General features: G+C 37.9%; 3 protein-coding genes across 3 annotated transcripts; all 3 read left to right on the top strand.

The window, feature by feature from the left end:
• Positions 1-1928: 1928 nt before the first annotated feature.
• Positions 1929-6742, top strand: LOC106088017 (uncharacterized). Its single transcript, XM_013253295.2, has 2 exons — positions 1929-2780; positions 6582-6742. The coding sequence occupies exons 1-2, from the start codon at positions 2233-2235 to the stop codon at positions 6697-6699; spliced, it is 666 nt and encodes a 221-aa protein (XP_013108749.2). The 5' UTR covers positions 1929-2232; the 3' UTR covers positions 6700-6742.
• A 7545-nt stretch (positions 6743-14287) lies between these two features.
• Positions 14288-19463, top strand: LOC106088011 (uncharacterized). Its single transcript, XM_013253289.2, has 2 exons — positions 14288-14744; positions 19249-19463. Exons 1-2 carry the CDS (start codon positions 14458-14460, stop codon positions 19370-19372), a joined length of 411 nt encoding a protein of 136 aa, XP_013108743.2. The 5' UTR covers positions 14288-14457; the 3' UTR covers positions 19373-19463.
• A 323-nt stretch (positions 19464-19786) lies between these two features.
• Positions 19787-25008, top strand: LOC106088010 (uncharacterized). The gene is made up of 2 exons (XM_013253288.2): positions 19787-20132; positions 24580-25008. The coding sequence occupies exons 1-2, from the start codon at positions 19876-19878 to the stop codon at positions 24839-24841; spliced, it is 519 nt and encodes a 172-aa protein (XP_013108742.2). The 5' UTR covers positions 19787-19875; the 3' UTR covers positions 24842-25008.
• The last annotated feature ends 468 nt before the right edge of the window (positions 25009-25476 follow it).

The raw sequence follows: 25476 nt of genomic DNA on the forward strand, positions 1-25476 counted from the left end.
CGTCGAAATCACGATAGCGGTCGAACGCGTAAAGCTAGTCGCTTGAAATTTTGCACAGATACTTAATATTGATGTAGGTCGTTGGGGATTGCAAATGAGCCATATTGGCTCAGGTCCCATATAAACCGATCTCCCGGTTAGACTTCTTGAGCCCCTGGAAGTCGCAATTTTTGTCCGATTTGGCTGAAATTTTCCATGTTGTGTTCTGTTATGACTTCCAACAACTGTGTTAAGTACGGTCCAGATCGGTCTGTAACCAGATATAGCTCCCATATTTTAGCAGAATGCATGGTGGTGGGTTCCCAAGATTCGGCCCGGCCGAACTTAGCCCGCTTTTACTTGGTTTTTGTCTAACTTTTTATTTAATACCTATATAATTACCCGAACTTTAAGTGTACAAACATGTTTTTTGCGCTTTTTTTTTAAATACTATAGTCAACACCATTTCTTTGGTTCAATGTGGTGGCATAAAAATAAACCTAGCCAATGACCCGGGATTTTGTTATAAATACAATAATATATATACAAGTATGCTAGCAATTGTTTTAACTTTAAATGAGGAAGCAATATTGACTAATTATAATAAAAACCTAGTAACCTCGGTTTGTAGCTGCTTTTCTCGAAAATCTAAGGTCCATTGTGTTCGCTCTAGAAGAAGGTAGAAGAGGAGATTAATACGGAGAAAAACCTATAGATACACCATAGCTCTGTACCAAGCAGCAAGAAGGACAGATTATTGAAACCAATACACATAAAAAAAAGTAGGCAGTCGGTGAGAGTATGTTCGGTCAACTCAGCCAAAGCAGACTTACACAGAACTCCTGAATAACAAGAGGGCTGAGTGCCTGTAGGGAATCCAGGCACGGAAAGAGGTGTACACCTATTACAATGACTCTTCTCCTCACAATTGTGGAACAGTGAGACAAAAGGTCGACCTCTCTCGGTTATCAGCGCGACATTAGGGACCAGACATTGCAATGACCAGTCAGGGCTTCTATAAGCAGTTCTTTGCCACCCTGCAACCCATACTAATAGCAAATGAACCGTATGATAGAAATGAGGACGAGTAAAGATACGTGTATCTGAGGTGTAAACCATATTATGAGCAACATTTTAAAGCTCCAGGTGACCCAGGTTCCTCTTGGCAGGCCACTTAAATTGATCACGTCATCATTTGGAACATTTCTTCAGACTGACAAATCTTTATTTGTGGTCCTATTTCCAAAATTGTAAAATGCGCTCAAAAATCTCTACAAAAAAGTCCGCTTCTAGCTCCTGTGATATTTGATTTTTAATTTTTCCAATATTTGGCCTAGTCAAAGTTCTTAGTTTCCCATTTACGAAGGCATTTATGATTCGATTTTCGTTATCATTTTTCCGCTTATGCAAAACTTTTCTTAGTCATTGTTTCAATCAGTTTTCATTTCCCTAGATACTAGGCCCCAGATTTGAATGTCTTATTTGTGCTCCAAACCCAACCAACAAGGTGAAAATGTTGAGTATACCGAATAACCTGACATTGTCAAATCCCTATTGGAAAACCCTTTATAAAAATACAAAAGTTTTATTAAATTCTCCTATTTTCACTGTCATAAGATTGATAAAGGAAGTTATAAAGCTCAAATATTATCGCATGCGATATTTTATACTTCCCAGAAAAAGCTTTATTCACTCTAACTGTTGTCAATGGAAAATGTAGCTTTAAAATGTTAAAAGGTTCGGTAAAAGCTGATGAGCTAGCTTTTGCCATCAAAACACATAAAGCGAGCGACATGGTATGCATATTAAATCCAACAGGTGAGCGGATGCATTTTTTCTTTGTATAAACGACATAAAAACGAAAGTAAGCTCAACACCATAAAGCTCGCACACTTCTTCTGCGCCTCAAATGAGTGCGAACAAAACCTTTGAGAAATAATGACATTTAAATAAAAGACACGAATCAAAATAACGGTTAACTTGGGTTCAAAAACCAGCCACACACACAATGATTGCGACGCCAACACCAGCAATAAAAGAGAGTCATTCATTTAACTGCTAAGGTACTGCACTAAGCTTATGTGGGGTAACCTATTTCGCTGTTGTTAGACAGATTTGGACAGCGCTCTAGACGACCGCTTCGGTTAAAGTTAAAACTTTATGACATCCATAAAGTAGTTGCTCTGCATTAGCATTAGCCTAGAGACGGAATTAAATTCGTAAATGTAAAACTCATGCGGCAAAAGAAAGACAATGCAAAACATTACGCTCAATTCCATATTAATTGGGTCACGGCAAAGAGTTACACTCACTTTTGAAACTAGAAAAAAAAAAACGAAAAACAAAATTCAATTAAACCATCAACGCCAAGCAAATCCAATCAAGCCAGCCAACCAGCGAGCCACACTCAGTCTTCAACTTCATCTCGGCCCCACCACATTCAGTAAAAGCAACCAAGTGATCACAATGATCGATGACAACGATATGGTCGAAGTCAATTTGAGTTCATCCGAATTGGCAAAAATAGCCGGCGAAATGGATGCCGCCAAACTTTTGCACGATTCACCCTGCCTAACAAAATCTTTCAGCATCAACGATCTAAAGGATCGCGCCTTACAGCTTCGCCTAAAATCTCAACCGAAATATGCCACAATAGCTGGTGTTAAGGGTAAAGGAAGTGACAACGAGTGTGAACGGAAACTGGAGAGTCCTAGCATCAGCTGTTTGCGTCAAATGTATTGTCCCGATTGTCATCAGCGCTTGGATGCCTATAGCGTACGATTTGAGACTTTATTATCATGGTAAGTGAGAGAGGTGATTGTTATAAAGTGAAAGTGTGCTAAGATTGGCTTGTATACCCAGTGTCGCATTTGCATAACTTTTTAGACGATTTATCGAAATGGTAGAAACCAGGAGATTACTATAAAAGTTGATACGAGAGGTGAAAATTAACTGTTTTATACCCACCACCGTAGGATAGGGGGTATATTCATTTAGTCACACAACGATATATCCATTTCCGACCCTATAAAGTGTATATATTTCTGATCGTCGTGAAATTCTAAGATGATTTTAGTCTGTGTGTGTGTCTGTCCGTCCGTGTTTCTATCCGTGTGTCCGTCAGTTGTAATCACGCTACAGTCTTTAAAAATTGAGATTTTGAGTTGAAATTTTGCATAGACTCGTATTTCTTCTATACGCTGGTTAAGTTCTTGAAAAGGCCTAATCGGATTATGTTTGGATATAGCTGCCACATAGACCAATTTGGCGATTTAGGGTCTTAAGCAGAAAGAAGCTCAATTTTTTTTACGATTTCGGCGAAATTTGAAACAGTTAGTTGTACCAGGAGCTGTGGGGGCTGCAGATTTAGGCTCAATTTACCAGCCAATTTCGTTTAAATTCGGAACAATAAGCCTAATTAGACCCATAAATATCCGAACCTAAAATCTTCTATATCGGACTATATTTATCTATAACTATTTAGGGTACAAGTCCCTTACAAGCGTATTTATAACCTACTAGCTGGACAGGGCCTGCTCTGCTGCGCCTTCCTTCACTCTATTCCGTTTGTAACACCTCGAAATATTCCTCTTAGACCCCATAAAGTACATACATTCTTGATCGTCTCGACTATCCGAGTCGATTTAGCCATGTCCGTCCGTCAGTCGAAATCACGATAGAGGTCGAACGCGTAAAGCAAGCCACTTGAAATTTCCCAAAAATACTAAATGTTTATGTAGGTCATTGGGGATTGCAAATGGATCATATCGGATTAGATTTAGATATAGCTGCCATATAAACCGATCTCCCTATTTGAAGTCTTGAGCCCCTGTAAACCGCCATTTATGTCCGATTTGGCTGAAATTTAGCATGACGTATTCTGTGATGACTTCCAATAACTGTGCTAAGTGCGGTCTGATTCGGTCTATAACCTGGTATAGCTCCCATATAAACCGATCTCCCGATTTGACTTCTTGAGCCTTTGGAAGCAGCAATTGTTGTCCGATTTGACTGAATTTGAGCTTGCGTTGTTCTGTTTTGACTTCCAACAACTTTGTTGAAAACGGTCTAAATCAGTCTATAACCTGGTATAGCTCCCATATAAACCGATCTCCCGATTTGACTGTTTGAGCCCCTGGAAGCCGCAGTTTTGGTCCGATTTGGCTGAAATTTTTGCGAGCCGTGTTCTGTTACAACTGTGCCAAATACGGTCCAAATCAGTCTATAACTTGTTATAGCTCTCATGTAAAACGGTCTCTCGATCATCATTGTTCGGTTCCTAAAAGCTTTAATTTTTGCTGCTTTGACAGAAATTTGGTATATAGAGAGAAATTAGAATTGGGAACCCACCCACCATGGCGGTGGGTTGCTTAGATTCGACCCGGCCATATATAATTGGGACCGATGGATGGATCCATCGGTGGTGGGTATAACAAGCAAAAGCGTGCTAAGTTCGGACTGATTTGGTCCCAATTATAGATGGATGTCGTTTATTTTTGGATATAGCTACGAAAAGAGTCAATATTTTATTATACAGAATTGAACAATGACTTGTTGTTAATAGTATTTAGTCCAAATCGAAACATATTTCAATAAAGCTGCTTTGGGGCATAAGTTATGGATTTTTCACCGGATTTGGACGAAAGGTGGTTTACATATATACCCGAGGTGGTGGGTATCCAAAGTTCGGCTCGGCCGAACTTAACGCCTTTTTACTTGTTATACCCTCCACCATAGGATGGGGGTATACTGATTTCGTCATTCTGTTTGTAACTACTCGAAATATTCCTCTGAGACTCCATAATGTATATATATTCTTGACCGTCGTGACATTTTATGTCGATCTAGCCATGTCCGTCCGTCCGTCTGCCCGTCCGTCCATTAGTTTGTCCGTCCGTCCGTCCGTCTGTCTGTCGAAAGCACGCTAACTTTCGAAGGAGTAAAGCTAGCCGATTAACATTTTTGTACAAACACTTCTTATTAGTGAAGGTCGGTTGGGATTGTAAATGAGCCATATCGGTCCATGTTTTGATATAGCTGCCATATAAACCGATCTTGGGTCTTGACTTCTTGAGTTCTAGAGGGCGCAATTCTTATCCGATTGAAATGAAATTTTGCACGACGTGTTTTGCTATGATTGCCAACAACTGTGTTAACTATGGTTCAAATCGGTTTATAACCTGATATAGCTATCATATAAACCGATCTTGGATCTTGATTTCTTGAGCCTCTAGAGGGCGCAATTCTTATCATATTAGAATGAAATTTTGTACGACGTGTTTTATTTGATGTCCAACAACTGTGCCAAGTATGGTTCAAATGGGTCCATAACCTGATATAGCTGTCATATAAACTGATCTTGGGTCTTGACTTTTTGAGCCTTTAGAGTGCGCAATTCTTATCCGATTGGAATGAAATTTTTGCACGACGTGTTTTGTTATGATATCCAACAACTGTGTTACCTATGGTTCAAATCGGTTTATAACCTGACATAGCTGTCATATAAACCGATCTAGGATCTTGATTTCTTGAGCCTCTAGAGGGCGCAATTCTTATCATATTAGAATGAAATTTTGTACGACGTGTTATGTTATGATATTCAACAACTGTGCTAAGTATGGTTTAAATCGGTCCATAACCTGATATACCTGCAATATAAACCGATCTTGGGTCTTGACTTTTTGAGCTTCTACAGTACGCAATTCTTATCCGATTGGAATAAAATTTTGCACGAAGTATTTTGTTCTGATATCCAACAACTGTGCCAAGTATGGTTCAAATCGGTTCATAACCTGATATAGCTGCCATATCAACCGATCTTGGGTCTTGACTTCTTGAACCTCTAGAGGGCGCAATTCTCGTCCGATTTGAATGAATTTTTGCACGAAGTATTTTGTTATGATTTCCAACAACTGTGCCAAGTATGGTTCAAATCCGCTACTAACCTGATATAGCTGCGATACAAACCGATCTTCGGTCTTGACTTCTTGAGCCTCTAGAGGTCGCAATTATTATCCGATTTGCCTGAAATTTTGTGCGACGGATCCTCTCATGACCATCAACATATGGTCTGAATCGGTCTGAAGCCTGATACAGCTCCCATAGAAATCGATCTCTCTATTTTACTTCTTGAGCCCCCAAAGGGCGCAATTCTTATTCGAATTGGCTGACATTTTACACAGGTCTCCAACATATACAATAATTTAATTGTGGTCCAAACCGGACCATATCTTGATATCGCTCTAATAGCAGAGCAAATCTTTTCTTATATCCTTTTTTGCCTAAGAAGAGATGCCGGGGAAAGAACTCAAAAAATGCGATCCATGGTAGAGGGTATATAAGATTCGGCCCGGCCGAACTTAGCACGCTTTTATTTTGTTTTCATATGGAGTTATGCTATCGAATCACGGTTATAATAAGCTGTTTGTATATATCACATTAAATGATGGACCAATAACACCATTGATTTACAATTTAGGATTTATAATTTTGATATCATTTCGAAAAGACCTGTCATGCAATCTTTACCTCAAATTTAACGAGTATATATCCTAAGAAATCATATTTTGTTAATAATGCCACATTTCATTTCTCTTTTTCAGTTGCCTTCCACTCTTCCCTCTTAAGACAGTCTATCAGTGCTGTTTACGGCGTTCCATTGGCCGAAAGGTGATCTGCAATAAATGTGGCAGTAACTTGGGGTATTGGAAGCGCTCATGAAGAGAGATTAAAAATTATATTTAATGTAAGATATTATAGAAATGTTTGGCCTAATTACCTCATAAATAAAATGTATTGATAAAAAGAAATAAAAACAGTTATGATTAAGCAATTGATACATCATTGAAAATGTAATGATTGAATTAGTTTTGGGCTGCTGACAATGTATGCAACCTTAACATATCTCAGGCAATGACAATTAAATCTTAAATAATAACCTACTCTATCAACTGCTGCTTTTGCTTTCAAGCTATTTCTGACCATGACTTTGAATTTTAGCCGTACAGTTCATCTGTTTGAAATATATTTCGACTGCCACACCATTCAGGAGCCAAACAATGACGGAAGAAAGAGGTACTTCATATCAGCAATACTTGAAGGTAAAGGTTAAAAAGCATACCTATGAAAAGTGTACAGTTATTATCGAATGTATTGTATTTATGTTGGCTAGGTCATGTTGTTTGAATGAATGAACAAACCTCACTTAAAAAACTATGGAGGACATTAATATGGAGGTTGGTGGGTCACGAACAACCTAAACAACTCACTTAGGTCTGCAAGTCCTAGAACCAGGCCAATGGGGAGAACAACAACGTCCATGGTTGTTGACAGAACTAGTAGGTCTAAGGAATGGTTTTGAAAGGTTCAAAAGAAATCCTAAATGAAATTTCTTAGCTCTGAAGAAGATACATTCAAGGCTTCTAGGCTATGGAAGATCCTATCGTCTACACCTATCACTCCTATAAGGCAACTTATGGGCAATGTCCAGTGAGGAAATACCAGAACTACTCGTAGATGTACGAAGGCTACCGTAGCGCAGAGGTTAGCTTGTCCGCCTATGACTCTGAACACCTGGGTTCGAATCCTGGCGAGACCATAAGAAAAAAATTTTCAGCGTTGGTTTTCCCCTCCTTATTCTGGCAACATTTGTGAGGTACTATGCCATATAAAACTTCTCTCGAAAGACACGTCGTTCGACTCAGCTATAAAAAGGAGGCTCCTTATCATGTGAGAATTTTGCCCCAGTTCCTTAGAGGAATGTTCATGGGCAAAATTTGCAAAATTTGCATTTACTCTAGATACACAACTACTCCAACAAACACAAACACCTTGGGGCCAAAGGGGTTATTACTGATATGGGTATGTCGGAGATTGTTATCCAATTTGTGTCTGTGTCAAAAATTCTTTGAGCGACAAAAGTTTCGACTTCTTTAAACCGCAAAGAGCTGTTAGGGAAACCCTGGTGTCCTACAAATTGGTTCCCTGACTTAGGGAGATATACCCTCTTCGTATTAGAATGAGATACAACAGATTCCTAGAGATAGCCTGTCTTGGCAATATCATGCATATAGCAAGAGCAAATCTACTGGCCTAGGCGACATCACGACTTCATGACCTAGCCGACTTTATAGAAGGTCTTCTAGCTATAAAGGAATATACAATAGCAGCATTTGTTGATATAAAGTGTGCCATTTGTTATGTAAAGTCAATCTTAAAGAAGATGAAGGATGTGGGAGAAATATATATATTTATAACCTATCTGGTCAGCATTATGTGTTAGTGATGGAAAGCACAAACATACTTCACCCATCGAAATTTACTTAAAAAGGCTATTTACGTAGATCACCTGGCAAGAACTTCAGAGAAAATTTTTAGTCATTGTTATCCCCTCCTAATGCAGGCGACATTTGAGAGGTACTTTGCCATGTGAAAACTTGGCAAAGAGGTGTCGCTCTGCTGTACTCCGTTCGGACTCGGCTATACCGATGACTCCAGACTGAAAGACCTTGTGTGCTTTTGAGTGTACTCTTATGACTGGGACTGGGTATATCGATATGGTTAGCTGATTTTTGCAGTGGTAATCAAACGACTTACCTGCCATTAAAGTAGTTTTAGAATGGCTATTAACGACACATTGTGGGTAGAATAATGGTCATATCGGCAACTCGAACAATTTTTCGGGCTACCAAACGAGAATTCAAATTGAAAAAGCGTGCTAAGTTCGGCCGGGCCGAATCTTATATACCCTCCACTATGGATCGCATTTGTCGAGTTCTTTTCCCGTCTTCTCTTCTTAGGCAAAAAATGATAAAATAAAAGATTTGTTCTGGTATTAGAGCGATATCAAGATATGGTCCGGTTTGAACCACAATTAAATTATATGTTGTAGACCTGTGTAAAATGTCAGCCAATTCGAATAAGAATTGCGCCCTTTGGGGGCTCAAGAAGTTAAATTGAGAGATCGATTCATATGGCAGCTGTATCGGACTATAGACCGATTCAGACCATAATAAACACGTATGTTGATGTTGAATTTCAGGCAAATCGGATAAGAATTGCGGCCTCTAGAGGCTCAAGAAGTCAAGATCCCAGATCGGTTTATATGGCAGCTATATCAGGTTATGAACCGATTTTAACCCTATTTGGCACAGTTGTTGAAAGTCATAATAAAATACGTCATTCAAAATTTCATCCAAATCGGATAGGAATTGCCCATTATAGAAGCTCAAGAAGTCAAGTCCCCAGATCGGTTTATATGACAGCTATATTAGGTTATGGACCGATTTGAACCATACTTGGCACTGTTGTTGGATATCATAACAAAATACGTCGTGCAATATTTCATTCAAATCGGATAAGAATTGCGCCTTCTAGAGGTTCAAGAATTCAAGATTCAAGATCGGTTTATATGGCAGCTATAGCAGGTTATTGACTGATTTGATCCATACTCAGCACAGTTGTTGGATATCATAACAAAACACGTCGAGCCAAATTTCATTTCAATCGGATAAGAATTGCGCCCTCTTGAGGCTCAAGAAGTCAAGAACCAAGATCTGTTTATATGGCAGCTAAATCAAAACATGGACCGATATGGCCCATTTACAATCCCAACCGACTTACACTAATAAGAAGTATTTGTGCAAAATTTCAAGTGGCTAGCTGAACTCTTTCGAAAGTTAGCGTGCTTTCGATAGACAGTCGGACGAACAGACATAGCCAGATCGACATAAAATGTCATGACGATCAAGAATATATATACTTTATGGGGTCTCAGACGAATATTTCGAGTAGTTACAAACAGAATGACGAAATTAGTATACCCCCATCCTATGATGGAGGGTATAAAAATGTTTAAGAAAGTAAGTAATGTATGCTCATTTTAGCGGGGCCGAATATATTATACCCTCAATTTCTTTGCCCGACATTTCTTTATAAGCAAAGAATTGCTGTGCTGTTGGAGCTATATCAGATTATGAACCGTTTCAGGCTAAAGTTTTCCGAAATGGGATAAGAATTGCTTCCTATGGGGGATAAGAAGTAAATTTGGGAGATCGGTACATATTGGAGCTATATTAGGTTATGAACCAATTCAGACCATAATTAGCACGATTGTTAAAAGTCATAGGAGAAGTCGTTGAGGAAAATTTCAGTCAAATCAAATAGAAACAGCGCCATCTAGGGGTTTTAACTTTTTTCGTTTATTAATTTTTGTACCTACCACCGAAGGATGGGGGTACATTCATTTTGTCATTCCGTTTGCAACACATAGAAATATTTCCGACCCCATACCTATTTTGCTGAAATTTGGGACAGTGAGTGATGTTAGGCTCTTCGACATCCTTCTCCAGTTTGGCGCAGATCAGTCCAGATTTGGATATAGCTGTCATGTAAACCGATTTCTCGATTTAAGGTTTCGAACCATAAAAGGCGCATTTATTGCCCGATGTCGCCGAAATTTGTGAGTTTAGTTAGGCCCTCGACATCTTTCTGCAATATGTCACAGATCGGTGCAGATTTGGATATAGCTGCTAATTAGAACGATCTTTGGATGTAAGGTCTTTGGCCCATAAAAGGCGGATTTATTATTCGATTTCGCCGAAATTTGGGACAGTGAGTTGTGTTAGGCCCTCCGACATCCTTCTTGAATTTGGCCCAGATCGGCTCAGATTTGGATATAGCTGCCATATAGACCGATCTCTCGATTTAAGGTTTTGGACCCATAAAAGGCACATTTATTATCTGATGGCGCCGATATTTGAGACCATGAATTGTGTTAGGCCCTTCGACATCCTCTTTGGAATTTGGCCCAAATCGGTCCAGATTGATCCAGATTTGGATATAGCTGCAATTCAAACCGATCTTTCGATTTAAGGTTTTTAGCCATCAAAAGTCATATTTATTGTCCGATTTCGCTGAAATTTGGGACAGTGAGTTGTATTACGTCTTTCGTCAGCCCTCTTCAATTTGTCCCAAATCGGTTCAGATTTGGATATAGCTGTCATATAATCCGATCTCCCGATTAAAAGTCTTGGCTCCATAAGATGCACATTTGTAATCCGATTTCACTGAAATCTGACACAGTGACTTATGTTGGGCTTTTCGACATCCGTGTCGTATATGGTTCAGATCCTTCCATAATTTTGGTTCGATCTTTACAAAATTTTGCACAAGACGTTCTACTTAATATCCCAAAATGTGTGCACAATTTTATCAAAATCGGTTCAGATTTACATATAGCTCCTATATATATCTTTTTGCTTTTGTACAACAAAGTTCGGACCAAAATTATGGCTACTAGATCCTTAAAAATGCCATATCAGCTGAAACATAGATATGGGAGCTATATCTAAAACTGAACCGATTTTGGTAAAACTATGCACTCATGTTGGAACATTAAAAATAACGTCTTGTGCAAAATTTTGTAAAGATCGGATCAAAATTATGGCTACAAGATCCTTAAAAGGCAATATCGGATTGAATATATATGTGGCAGCTATATCCAAATCTGAACGGATTTTGTTCAAAGTCTATACCGTTTGTACTTGGACCAGAAAATTGATTTGTACAAAATCTTACAATAATCGAACTACAAATTCGACCTGTACCTTGATTACAAGAATATCAAATATCGAATATCGAAAGAATAGGGAATACATTTTGAAGTCGAGAGGTGAGGATTAGGATTTTATTTTTGATACATGGTTTTTTTGAAGAAACTTCTTAGAATTGTATTTTTTGTAGAACAAAATATTGGTCTTTTTGGCAGATATATACAATTATAAACCTATCTGAACCATATAAAGGTCGGATATCGTGAGGCTCAGAAAAACTCACTATTTCAAATTTCAGCGAAATCGGTTAATAAATAAAGCCTTTATGGTCTTCAGTCATTTTATCGGGAGATCGGTCTATATGGCACCTATATCTAAATATAGTCCGATCTGAACCATATTTAGGTCGGGTGTCAGGAGGCTTAAAATAACCCACTGTTGCAAATTTCAGCAAAATCGGATAAAAAATAAAGTTTATATATGCATTAGACCCTCTTATCGGAAAATCGGCCTATATGACAGCTATAGGTCAGATGTCGGGTCGCTTAAAATAACCTACTGTTTTAAATTTCAGCGAAATCGCTTAAAAAATAAAGTTTTTATGGGCTTCAGACCCTTTAACGGCAGATCGGTCTATATGGCAGCTATATCTAAATAAAGTCCGATGTGAACCATATTTAAGTCAGATGTCGGGACGCTTAAAATAACCTACTGTTTTAAATTTCAGCGAAATCGGTAAAGAAATAAAGTTTTTATAGGCATTATACCCCTTATCGGAAAATCGGCCTATATGACAACTATATCTAAATATGGACCGATCTAATTCATATTTAAGTCAGATGTCGGGACGCTTAAAATAACCTACTGTTTTAAATTTCAGCGAAATCGGGTAAAAATAAAGCTTTTATGGCCTTCGGACCCTTTATAAGGAAATCGGTCTATATGGCAGCTATATCTAAATAAAGTCCGATGTGAATTATATTTAGGTCAAATGTTGGGACGCTTAAAATAACCCGCTGTTGCAAATTACAGCCAAATCGGATGTCGCGAGGCTTAAAATAACCTATTGTTTTAAATTTCAGCGAAATCTGTTAAGAAATAAAGCTTTTATGGTCTTCAGACCCTTTATCGGGAGATCGGTCTATATAATAGCTATATCTAAATATAGTCCGATCTGAACCATATTTCGGTCAGTTGTCGGAAAGCCTTAAACAGTTTCAAATTTAAGCAAAATCGGATGAAAAATAATGTTTTTATGGGCATTAGAACCCTTACCGGAAAATCGGTCTATATAGCAGCTATATCCAAATATGGTCTGATTTGGCCCGTTCAAAAACTTAACCAGCGTTCATCTAAAAGACGTATCCGTGCCAAATTTCAGCCCAATATCTCAATTTTTGAAGGCGCTAGAGTGATTACAACAGACGGACAGACAGGCAGATAGACGGATAGACACACGAACGTCGTTAAATCGTCTTAGAATTTTACGACGATCCGAAATATATATACTTTGTAGGGTCGGAAATTGATATTTCGATGTGTTGCAAACGGAATGACTAAATGAATATACCACCTATCCCACGGTGGTGGGTATAAAAAGTCAACCCGTCCTAGTGTATATTCTTGATCATCTTAACATGTTAGGTCTACTTAGCCATGTCTGTCCGCCTGTCGAGAGCACGCTAGCTTTCGCAGGGATTAAGCAAGATGCTTGACATTTTGCACAAATACTTCTTGCAAGTGCAGGTCGGTTGGGATTGTAAATTCTTCTACTATTTTCATCGTGCGTGCCTAATATGGTCTGAATCGGTTCATAACCTAATATAGCTCCCATATAAACCGATTAACCGATTTTACTTCTTGTGCACCTATAGGGCTACCCTGAAATATTGGCCAATGGCTTCCAATATTGTCTCATCATCCAAAAAAGGTGTGACCTGAACGGGTTCATAACCTGATGTAGCTTCCTTTGCATAGAAATTCTTTTTTGTTTGCCTACAAAGAGTTCCCGGGCAAAGAACTTGAAAATGCTATTCATCGTGGAGGGTATATAAGTTTCGGCCGGGCCGAACTTATCACACTTTTATTTGTTACTTGTTCTTGTTTCATTTTGAGCACTGTGGTCAAAATGCTTATTTTATGCCAATTTTATTGCCGAAATTATGCGCACTACTAAAATATTTAAACCATTAACTTTTTTTCACATTATAAATTTATGCTCAGTGGTTGTTTTAAACAAGCCATTCTAAAATTGATATATGACCAACGTAGATCTTTCGCAGCTCTCAGAGCTCGTACTCAAACATATATGACAAATATGCTAAAGAGAGTGGATGAGCAAAGCATTTTTAAAAAGATGCATTGGATTTAATTTAGAGCTCACGAAGATGGGGCTTTCTCTTAAAAAATGTGCTACGCGGTCTGGTCGTAACAAAGTTGCCGGCATTACTTCGATGACATAATGCTAACAGCGTTACGCCTTGCATATACCCTATATAACGAAATACCATCTCAGAGAAGATTTTACGCAGTTTAATTTAAACATTGGCATTTTGACACTGAGCGACTTGAAGTTCTATGATTTAGAAATAGCAAGCAAATAGGAATTTGAAGAATTTTAACTCTTAAAACGCTAGAAAGAGAATTCCCTTAAATTGTTTATATACTCGCATATCTTAGCTCTCAGAGCATCAACCCTGTCAAACGAATGTAGTAAAATTTTTATTAATTTTTTTTTACCGACACACAAAAGAGTCACCCAAACACAAATTCCGTTTTGTTTGTCTACCATCAGAGCGTACCATACCAAATAAATTTTGGGAAAAAAAATTCAGTCTCTTTAGCCAACGCGTTGTGACAAAAACGAAATTTGCGTCCACACCAAACCACCTACAAAGTATTCGAAAACAATTAACGCATCGAAATTATGGTTAGCCAACAACAAGGTATGGTCGACATTCGTTTGGACTCGCCTCGTACACCTAATCCATACTCTGTACAAACGCCACTGTTCGAAGGCAGCGAGAGCCAGAATAGACCATGGCCATCAGCAAAATCCCAAGACGATGGTAAACCCTATGTGCGCTTCTATGCAGTTGGTCCCAAATCCAGAGATATCATTTGCCCACTGTGCAAGGAGAAGTCTGAATCGGTAACTGTTATGCATTCAGACCTTGTCGATAGATTGAATTGTTTGATGTCATGTCTTTCGTGGTAAGTATTAACCTGGATATATATTGAAATTTTGTATTAATCGTAACTAGGAAAAGTTGTACTCGGTAGTTGTAGTACTAAAAGGCTGTAAGAGCCGCCAAAAAACCCATATAGTATTGGTAAACCAATTTAGACATTTAGACCAGAATTTATAAACAATACCCTAAAAATGGTCGGGAATTCTTTGATGTTTTAAGAAACTTCGTTAATTTATAGTAAGCACCTTAAAGGAAAATTCCATACAATGTGCAGCCATGTCTGTCTATCTGTCTGTCTGTATTCATAACTCGTCATGCGCATTTTTAGCCAGATCGGATAAAAGTTCGGCGCGAACTTTGGGTGACTTATCTTATGGAGTGGGCAAGGAATGCGCATGCAACATTGTGGAACAGGCGAAAATCATATGGATCGTGAAAAGTCGAGGCCATTACTAAGTGGAAGCAAGAAGGAGGTCAGTATAGCTATTGGTATCATAACGGAACACATAGGACTACGAGCTCACTTATGTAAAATCGGTGCGGTAAGTGATAGCATTCGTAGGGCATGCAGGATATATGATGAGACGTTGGACCATACCCTATGTCATTGCCGGGTTTTCGCGTCCAACAGATACCGGTACATAGGTGGAGATACAATATCAGACATGAACCAACTTATGGAAGTGGTATTGAAAACAATTAAGGATTTTGTACGTAGGTACAAAAATCCGTCAAAATCCGCCCCATAGCAGCTATATCGAAATGTGTACCGATTTGGACCAAATACTAATAAGTAGAAGTCATTGTGCAATTGTGTATAACAAAATATTGGTTTTTTTAGTAGCTATATCTAAAAATAAACCGATCTGATCGATAAACGACACGGATGTCGAAAAGCCCCACATAAGTCACTGTGTCAAATTTTAGTGAAATCGGAATATAAATGCGCCTTTTATGGGGCCAAGACTTTAAATCGATATATCGGTGTATATGGCAGCTATATTCAAATATGGACCGATCTAAGCCAAATTAAAGAAGAATGTCGAGGGGCTTAACTTAACTCACTGTCCCATATTTCGGCAAAATCGGACAATAAATGCGTCTTTTTTGGGCGCAATACCTTAAATCGAGAGATCCGTGTATATGACAGCTATATCCAAATCTGAACCGATCTGGGCCATATTGCAGAAGAACGTCGAAGCATCTAACACAACTCACTATCCCAAATTTTGGCAAAATCGGACAATAAATCCGCCTTTTATGGCGCAAGACTTTATATTGAGAGATCGGTCCATATGGCAGCTATATCCAAATCTGGACCGATCTGAGCTAAATTGAAGAAAGATGTCGAAGGGTTTAACACAACTCCCTGTCCCAAATTTCGGCGACATTGGACTGTAAATGCGCCTTTTTTGGGTTCAAAAGCTTATATCGAAAGATCGGTCTATATGGCAGCTATATTCAAATCTGGACCGATCTGGGCTAAATTGATGAAATGTGTCGAAGCACCCAACACCACTCACTGTCCCAAATTTCGGCGACATTGGACAATAAAGGAGCCTTTTTAGGGGCTTAAGACCTTAAATCGGGAGATCGGTCTATATGGCAGCTATATCCAAATCTCGACTAATCTGGGCCAAATTGAAGAAATGTGTCGAATATCTTCTTCTCCCAACACATCACTGGGTATAATAACTTTGTAACTCTCGATTTGAATTCTTAAGCACCTACGTAAAATTTTTCGTATCCCAATGTATATGAGAATTCATAGATATTATTTACTGTTGTTACCTCCCATTATTATACCCACCATTATAGGATGGGGGTATCATAATCGATTCATTCCGTTTGTAATACTTCAAAATCTTGGACTGCGACCCCATCCGTCCGTCTGTCGAAATCACGTTTGAAAATTTGCACGGTGACTTACCATTGATGTAGGTCGCTTATGATTGCAAATGGACCATATCGGTTCAGATTTAGATATAGCTCCCATATAAAACGATCTCCCGATTTCAGTTCTTGAGATCCTGAAAGTCACATTTTTTGTCCGTTTTAGCTAAAATTAAGCATTCAGTGTTCTCTTGTGACTTTCAACAACTGTTCCAAGTTCAAATCGGTCTATAGCCTGATATAGCTCCCATATAAACCGATATCCCAATTTGACTTCTTGAGCCCTTACAAGCCGCAATTTTGACCGATTTGGCTGAATTTTTGCACGTAGTGTTTTATTATTACTTTCCACAATTCACTAAGTAAAGTCCAATGAGGTCTATAAACTGAAAAATCTCCCATATAAAACGATCTCCCGATTTCAGTTCTTGAGCCCCTGGAAGCCACAATTTTTGTCCGATTTGGTTGAAATTTTAGTGTTTTACTATGACTTTCAACAACTTTAGTACGTAAAGTCCAAATCGGTCTATAACGTGATATAGCTCCCATATAAACCGATCTTCCGATTTGAAGTGAGTCCTTTAAAGCCGCAATTTTCCTATTTGGCTGAAATTTTGCATGCTGTCATCTGTTACGACTTTAAACAACTGTGCCAAGTACGGTCCAAATCAGTCTATAATCTGATATAGCTCCCATGTAAACCTGTCTCTTGATTATCCTTGTTTCCTAGAAGTTGTAATTTTTGCTGGTTTGACAGAAGTTTGGTATGAAGAATAAAATCATGCCCTTAAACTAAATTTAGTTGGTATTACATTTTGGTGGGTTCCCAAGATTCGGCCGATGAACTTTCTTAACAGAGCAGGCATTTTAGTAATAAAACTCAATAATTTGCAAGCATTGTTCGTTTGTAAGAAGATTTATGGTTAAATTATAAACCAAACTGAAGATGTTTGACAGTGAAGGTTAGGTTTAAGTGGCAGTCTGCAATCAGGCCCTTCATAGGCCATTCGACACCCTTTTCCAATTTGGCTCAGATCGCTCCAGTTTTGGATATAGCTGCCATATAGACTGATCCGCCAATTTAGGGTCTTAGGCCCATAAACGCCACATTTATTATCTGAGTTTGCTGAAATGTGAGACAGTGAGTTGTGTTAGGCCAGTCGGTATCCTTCTTCAATTTGGTCCAGATCGGTCCAGATTTGCATATAGCTGCCATATAGACCGATCTCTCGATTTAAGGTTTTGAACCCCTAAAAGGTGCACTTATTGTCTGATGTTGCAGAAATTTGGGACAGTGAGTTGTGTTAGTCCCTTCGACATACTTCTGCAATATGGCACAGATCGTAGATTTGCATATAACTGCCATATAGACCGATCTCTCGATTTAAGGTTTTGGGTCCATAAAAGGCGCATTTATTGTCCGATGACGCCGAAATTTGGGACAGTGCGTTGTGTCAGGGTCTTCGACATTTGTTTTGCAACTTGGCCAAATCGGTCCAGATTTGGATATAGCTGCCATATATACCGATATCTCGATTTAAGGTCTTGGCTCTATAAAGGCGCATTTATAATCCGATTTCACTGAAATTTGACACAGTGACTTATGTTAGGCTTTTCGACATCCGTGTCGTATATGGTTCAGATCGGTTTATTTTTAGATATAGCTGCTAAAAAGATCAATATTTTGTTATACATAATTGAACAATGACTTGTACTTATTAGTATTTGGTCAAAATCGGAACATAATTCGATATAACTGCTATGGGACATAAGGTATGCAGTTTTCACCGGATTTTGATGAAAGGTGGTTTACATATCCCGAGTTACTTGTTTATTAGCATTTTACTCTACTTTTAAATACCTTTCATTTGATATCCGTATTGTCCCAATCGGTAAATATGTCCTGCTGGGGGTGGGGAGCTCCCTCAGACACCAGGGAATATTTTTTCATTTGATACCCATATTGTCCAAAGCGGTAAAAATTTCCTGTTGGGTGGTGTTTTAGGGGGTGATGGATCCCCGACACTTATGGTGTCATTTTAACGCCAAGTTCGTATTCTACATTTAAATACCTTTCATTTGATACCCATATTGTCCTAATCGGCAAACATGTCCGTTCGGGTGGGTTTTGGGGTGGGGCGTTCCCCAAGTTATTTTACCATCTGTGAGAGTTTCATAAAAATCGGTTGAGCCGTTTTTAAGTCTTTACGGAACAGACAAACAAACTAAGATACAAATAAAAAAATAATCAAATAAACAAACAATCAGCATCAATTTAATTTTTATTTAATAGATACTTCAGAATTAAGAAATCCCACAACCTTCAATATACCCTTTTTCTATTCGGCCCTATAGAAAGTGGCAGTTCATTATTAAAAGTACCCAGTAAATGGGATTTTTTCCAGAAATTAGCATCTTAATTATCTCTCATAATTTATCTTAAAAAATCAAAGGGTTAGAATAGGTCAATTCATGGAATAGTTAAGGCACGCTCCTCAACGTATGACAGCATTTTTTATTTAAAGTGGAGAACATTTTTTTGCCATACTGACATCATATGTACATATCTGTCATTTGTTTAAAATGTTCCTTTACTTTTGTTATTAATTTCTAATCGGTTTTTATCTTTGCAGCTGCTTCCCCATATTTGCCATCTCCTGCCTCTACACGATGTGTTTCCAGGGCAGCTTCTCGAGTAAAAGAAAATGTTGCAGAAAATGCGGTGGCCATTTGGGCTTGTATACCAGGCCAATGTGAAGAGTGATGTAGGCCCTCCCTCCGCCACCCCCCCACTGCCGGCGATTGTTGATCATAAAATGTGATACAAATTTGTTTGAAAATGTGAAAGAAATAAATAAAGAAGAATAAAAAAAAATACAAAAACAAAATTAAAAGTTTTTTCTGCGTCTATCAAAGTGGGAGTGGGTTGGATGGGTTGTGGTCATTTTTTATGGTTGGAGATGACGATTGCCACGGCCTGATCTCTTTGATTTGATAAGTGTCTCAGGCAGAGTGTCTCGAAACATGGGGAAAATAAAAACAGATCTCTTAAATAAAATATGAGAGTGCTCATAGCTCTGCTATGGCAAAACGCCCCGCAAATCTTCTCAAACTCTCCATTGTAATTGTTGTTGTCTTTCGCACTAACACTCTTGCCCAACGCTTGTTTTTGACTTTTGTTTGTTGCCGTTGTGCCAGCGAATGTTTAGTAAATTTTGTCACACTCGAAGAGTCACCACGCGCGCACCCTCTCATAAAAAATGGCCCAAACAAACAGTGGGTCGAATGTGGTTTCCACCACCACCACCATCACACCCGAACCCTCCACCAAACCGTGTAGATTAACTTTGCAAGAGAAAACTCCGGAGTTGCCAAAAAATGTCGGTCACCTTCTAAAAGAGCCTGTCGAAATTGATTGTCCTGCCTGTCAAAGACACAACACAACTCGCGTTGAAAAAGATGCGGTCACCTTTTGGCAAAAATTGGCAGCTCTTATTAACTGTTGCTGTTGTTGTTGGTAACTATATATTAATAAATATATTTGTACTGAGATTGTTTTGCCAAGGCAATTAGTAAAACTAAATGACAATGTGCTAAGTAGTGCCGGGTCGATCCTTGGATTTCCACAAGCATGAAGTCTACTAGAAATTTTTACAAATTTGGATAGTTCTGTGTGGATTATTACAAAGAAATTAAATCGTTAAAAGAATGAGATATCGATGGACTCAGGAAGTCATGGAGTCAGGAATGAGTTTCAATAGGTGCTTGTACGGGTATATGAATACCTAAAAATCAAACTGCGCAGTATTTGCCTTGGTTCTTGCAGGATGTGAAAAGACTGTACTTTACGCACCAAAAATAAGCAAATTCGGAGAAAATTTAAATCTCATAGATGCTGAGGAGAATTTTGTGGCGGTTATACCTGTTTGTCGACCAATCTGTATTTGTCTTGGGTCTATGAGGTCATAAGTCAAGGCTCCTTATATATTTAATTGGGGGTTTGGTTTAAAATAACCGATGAGGCACTTTTCCATCTAACTCTCCATCCATCAAAAAGACGGGCAGCCATGGCTAGATCAAAACAGAGCATTACGTGCAAAATTTCAACGGCTCCATATGTCAAATCGGGAGAACGATTTATATGGATGTTATATCAGTTATGCCGATTTGGACCATACTTGGCATGGTTGTTAGGTGTCGTAACAGAACACTCCATCCAAAATGTCAGCTTAATCGGATAATAATTGGGGATTCCAGGGGCTCCATGTATCAAACTGGAAGATAAGTTTCTATGGGGCTATATCAGGTTATACACCGATTTGGACCGCATTTTTCATGACAGTTAGAAGTCGAAAAAATTCACCACTTTAATAATTTCAGCTAAATCGTAGAGAAATAATGCTCTCTAGAGTCTCAAGAAGTCAAAGCGGGCGATCGGATTATGTGCCCGCTAAATCAGGTTATCAACTGATTTCGTCCACATTTGGCATGGCTATTGGAAGTTATAGCAAAACACTGTATGAAAAACATCAGGCAAATTTAATAAACATTTATCCCTCTAGATGCTCAAAAAGTTAAATAGGGAGATCGGTTTATATGGCAGCTGTATCAAAACAAAGACCCACATATTTGGCGCATTTACAATCCTAACTGACATGCACTAAGAAGTAAATGTACAAAATTTTTTGCACCTAGCTTTACTCCTTCAAAGGTTAGCGAGCTTTAGACAGACGGACAGAAATGGTCTAAAAGACTTTGAATGGGAAGACGACCAAGAATATATGTACCTTGCTGGGTATCAGATCATTATTTCGATGAGTTTAAAACGGAATGACGATGTTTACATACCCCCATCCTATGGTGGATTGTAAAATAAAATAAAATAATAAAATGAAATAAAAAAAAATAAAACTAAATAAAATAAAATAATGTAAATTAAAATAAAATAAAATAAAATAAAATAAAATAAAATAAAATATAATAAAATAAAATAAAATAAAATAAAATAAAATAAAATAAAATAAACAAAATAAAATAAAATAAAATAAAATACACTTAAATAAATTAAAATAAAATAAAATAAAAAAAAATAAAACAAACTATCGTTAAATAAAATAAAATAAAAAAAATTAAATAAAATAAAATAAAATAATTTAAAATAAAGTAAAATAAAAAAAAAATAAAAAAAAATAAATAAAATATAATAAAATAAAGTAAAATAAAAAAATAAAATAAAATAAAGTAAAACAAGTAAAAGCGTGCTAAGTTCGGCCGGGCCGAATCTTATATACCCTCCACTATGGATCGCATTTGTCGAGTTCTTTTCCCGGCATCTCTTCTTAGGCAAAAAAGGATATAAGAAAAGATTTGTTCTGCTATTAGAGCGATATCAAGATATGGTCCGGTTTGGACCACAATTAAATTATATGTTGCAGGCCTGTGTAAAATGTCAGCCAATTCGAATAAGAATTGCGCTCTTTGTGAGCTCAAAAAGTAAAATAGAGAGATCGATTTATATGGGAGCTGTATCAGACTATATACCGAAACAGACCATAATAAACACGTATGTTGAGAGGATGCGTCGTACAAAATGTCAGGCAAATCGGATAATAATTGCGACCTCTAGAGGCTCAAGAAGTCAAGATTCCAGATCGGTTTATATGGCAGCTATATCAGGTTATGAACCGATTTGAACCCAACCACAGTTGTTGTAAGTTATAATATAATACGTCATGCAAAATTTCAGCCAAATCGGATAAGAATTGCGTACTCTAGAGGCTCAAGAAGTCAAGACCCAAGATCGGTTTATATGGCAGCTATATCAGGTTATGAACCGATTTGAACCATACTTGGCACAGTTGTTGGATATCATAACAAAACAAATCGTGCAAAATGTCATCCCAATCGGATACGAACTGCGTACTCTAGAACCTTAAGATCTCAAGACCCAAAATCGGTTTATATGGCAGCTATATAAGGTTATGAATCGATTTGAACCATACTTTGCAAAATTGTTGGATATCATAACAAAATAGTTTGTGCAAAATTTCATTCTAATCGTATAAGAATTGCGCACTCTAGAGGCTCAAGAAGTCAAGACCCAAGATCGGTTTATATGGCAGCTATATCAAAACATCGACCGATATAGCCCATTTACAATACCAACCGATCTACACTAATATGAAGTATTTGTGCAAAAATTTCAAGCGGCTAGTTTTACTCCTTTGAAAGTTAGCGTGCTTTCGACAGACAGACGTCTGTCGGACGGACATAAAATGTCACGACGATCAAAAATATATGTACTTTATGGGGTCTCAGACGAATATTTCGAGTAGTTACAAACAGAATAAAATAAAATAAAATAAAAAAGCGTGCTAAGTTCGGCCTTTAGAGACTATTGCGTGATTTCAACAGACCACCGGACAGATAGATAGACGGACGGATGAACACAGCTATATCTTCTTAGAGTTTTACCAGGACCAAGAATATATACACTTTATAGGGTCGGAATTGAATATTTCGATGGTGGGTACAATAAAAATGTCAATGTCAGATCGATCAAGAATAAATATTTTTTACGGGGTCGCAGATCAAGTGTTACAAATGGAATGACTAAATTAGTATACCCCTAATTTTATAGATGTGAGCAAAACAAGCTCATTTACAACCCGATTTAGTTGAAATTTGAAACAGTGACTTTTATTGGGCCCATCGATATTTACACCCAATATAGGGCCGATTTTAATACGGCTGTCAATAGACCGAGCTGCCATATAAACCGATCTGGGGTCTTGACTTCTTGAGCCACTAGAGGACGCAATTATTATCCGATTTGGCTGAAATTTGGCATGAGGTGTTTTGTTATGACTTTCAAAACTGTGCTAAGAATAGTTCAAATCGGTCCATAACCTGACCGATTGAACTTCCTGCCATATAAGCCCATCTGGGGTCTTGACTTCTTGAGAATCTACTGAGAAATTCCTATCCGATTTGGCTGACATATTGCATGACTTGTTTTGTTATGACAACTTTATTAAGAATGGTTCAAATCGGTCCATAACCTAATATAGCTGCCACATTAAGTGCCCAAAGTGGAGGATCAAGGCTTTGGATTTTTTTTTGCCAAATTTGCCTTCATATATAGGAAGTTTTTTTAATAAAGACTAATAAATGAAAATACTTTTTTTGGACCAAAAAACGCAAAACATGATGAGATTTGCGCCCTCTATTGACTCAAGAAGTCAAGATCCAACATCAGTTTATATGACAGCTATACAAAATTATGAACCGATTTAAATCATACTTAACACAGTTGTTGAAAGTGATACCAAAACACTATGTGCAAAATTTCAGTCAAATCTGTTAAGAATTGCGCCCTATAGAGGCTCAAGAAGTCAAGAACCAAGATCGGTTTATATGACAGCTATATTAAAACATAGACTGATTTGAACCATACTTAGCGCAGTTGTTGGAAGTGATACCAAAACACGTCGTGCAAAATTTCAGTCCAATCGGTTTATATGGCAGCTGTAACAAAACATGGACCGATTTGGCTCATTTAAAATCCCGACCGACCTACACTAATAAAAAGTATTTGTGTAAAATTTTACGCAGCTAGCTTTACTCCTCCGAAAGTTAGCGTGCTTTCCACAGACAGACGGACGGACGAACGGACGGACATGGCTAGATCGACTTGAAATGACATCGCGCTCAAGAATATATATATACTTTACGGGGTCTCAGACGCATATTTCGAGGTGTTACAAACAGAATGACGAAATTAGTATACCCCCATCCTATGGTGGAGGGTATAACAAGGGTTAGCTTTTCAAAATCATAAACAAATATTTTGTTAGTTAGTACTCGTAGTTAAATTGAAACCCCCTTCTAATAACAATACAAACACAAGATTGCCCTGATAGCATAAGCTATAACTCTTCTTCTTCTTCTTACTTTCATTTCAGTAAAGATGTAATCAAATGGGAGGGACGTTACGATTATAACCATTACTGCTCTCAATGTGGTTGTTACATTGGTCGTTATATTACTCCAACTTGGTCTCAACGCCGCATGATGCGCCAACAACACCTGAAATTGGAGGTCGAAAAATTCTGTGACGAAATCGGTCAAGACATTAAGGAACACTTCGAATCGAAAGATGAACTTCCACCAGTACAAAGTGCACCACCATCTTCATCAACCACGCCAGCCATTGGCCAGAAGTGAGAGTGTAGGTGAAATGCTGCCACAGAACATCAACAAGTTTCTGAAATTTATTCTAAAGACATGCCTTTCATAATTTGTTTATATTATTTGTGTGTATAGTAGAAGTCAGAGTGTTGATTCATTAAAGATGACTGTTTTCCCCCTATACATCACCAGCACGAGTATAAGCATTTGTTTTTTTGTTTTCTTTTATGTTTGTTCCATACGTTTTTTGCCAACCATTCTCGTAAGGCCCTATCAGAGCAACAATGAATGATGTTATGTTGGGACTCTTACTGACAGACACGAAACATTTTCCTTAGCAAAATTCAAAGCGCGAAAAGCGTGGAATTTTCAGCGTCGATGTTGCTCTATTAAACTTTTTTTTCTGTTTCGTTGCGGGCATTGACGTTTCGCATTGATCATGCCTAAGCTCTGACATCATCCATAGGGAAAATGGAAAAGTAAATTTTTTAATAAAAAAAAAAATATTAATTAAAAATTGAAAGAGTTCATGTGTAATTTAAATTGGCAACAAACATAAATCGAATGAATAAATTATTGTTTAAACAAGTAAAAGCGTGCTAAGTTCGGCCGGGCCGAATCTTATATACCCTCCACCATGGATCGCATTTGTCGAGTTCTTTTCCCGGCAT

This window comes from Stomoxys calcitrans, chromosome 5 (assembly GCF_963082655.1).
Source record: "Stomoxys calcitrans chromosome 5, idStoCalc2.1, whole genome shotgun sequence".
Taxonomy (NCBI): Eukaryota; Metazoa; Arthropoda; class Insecta; order Diptera; family Muscidae; genus Stomoxys; species Stomoxys calcitrans.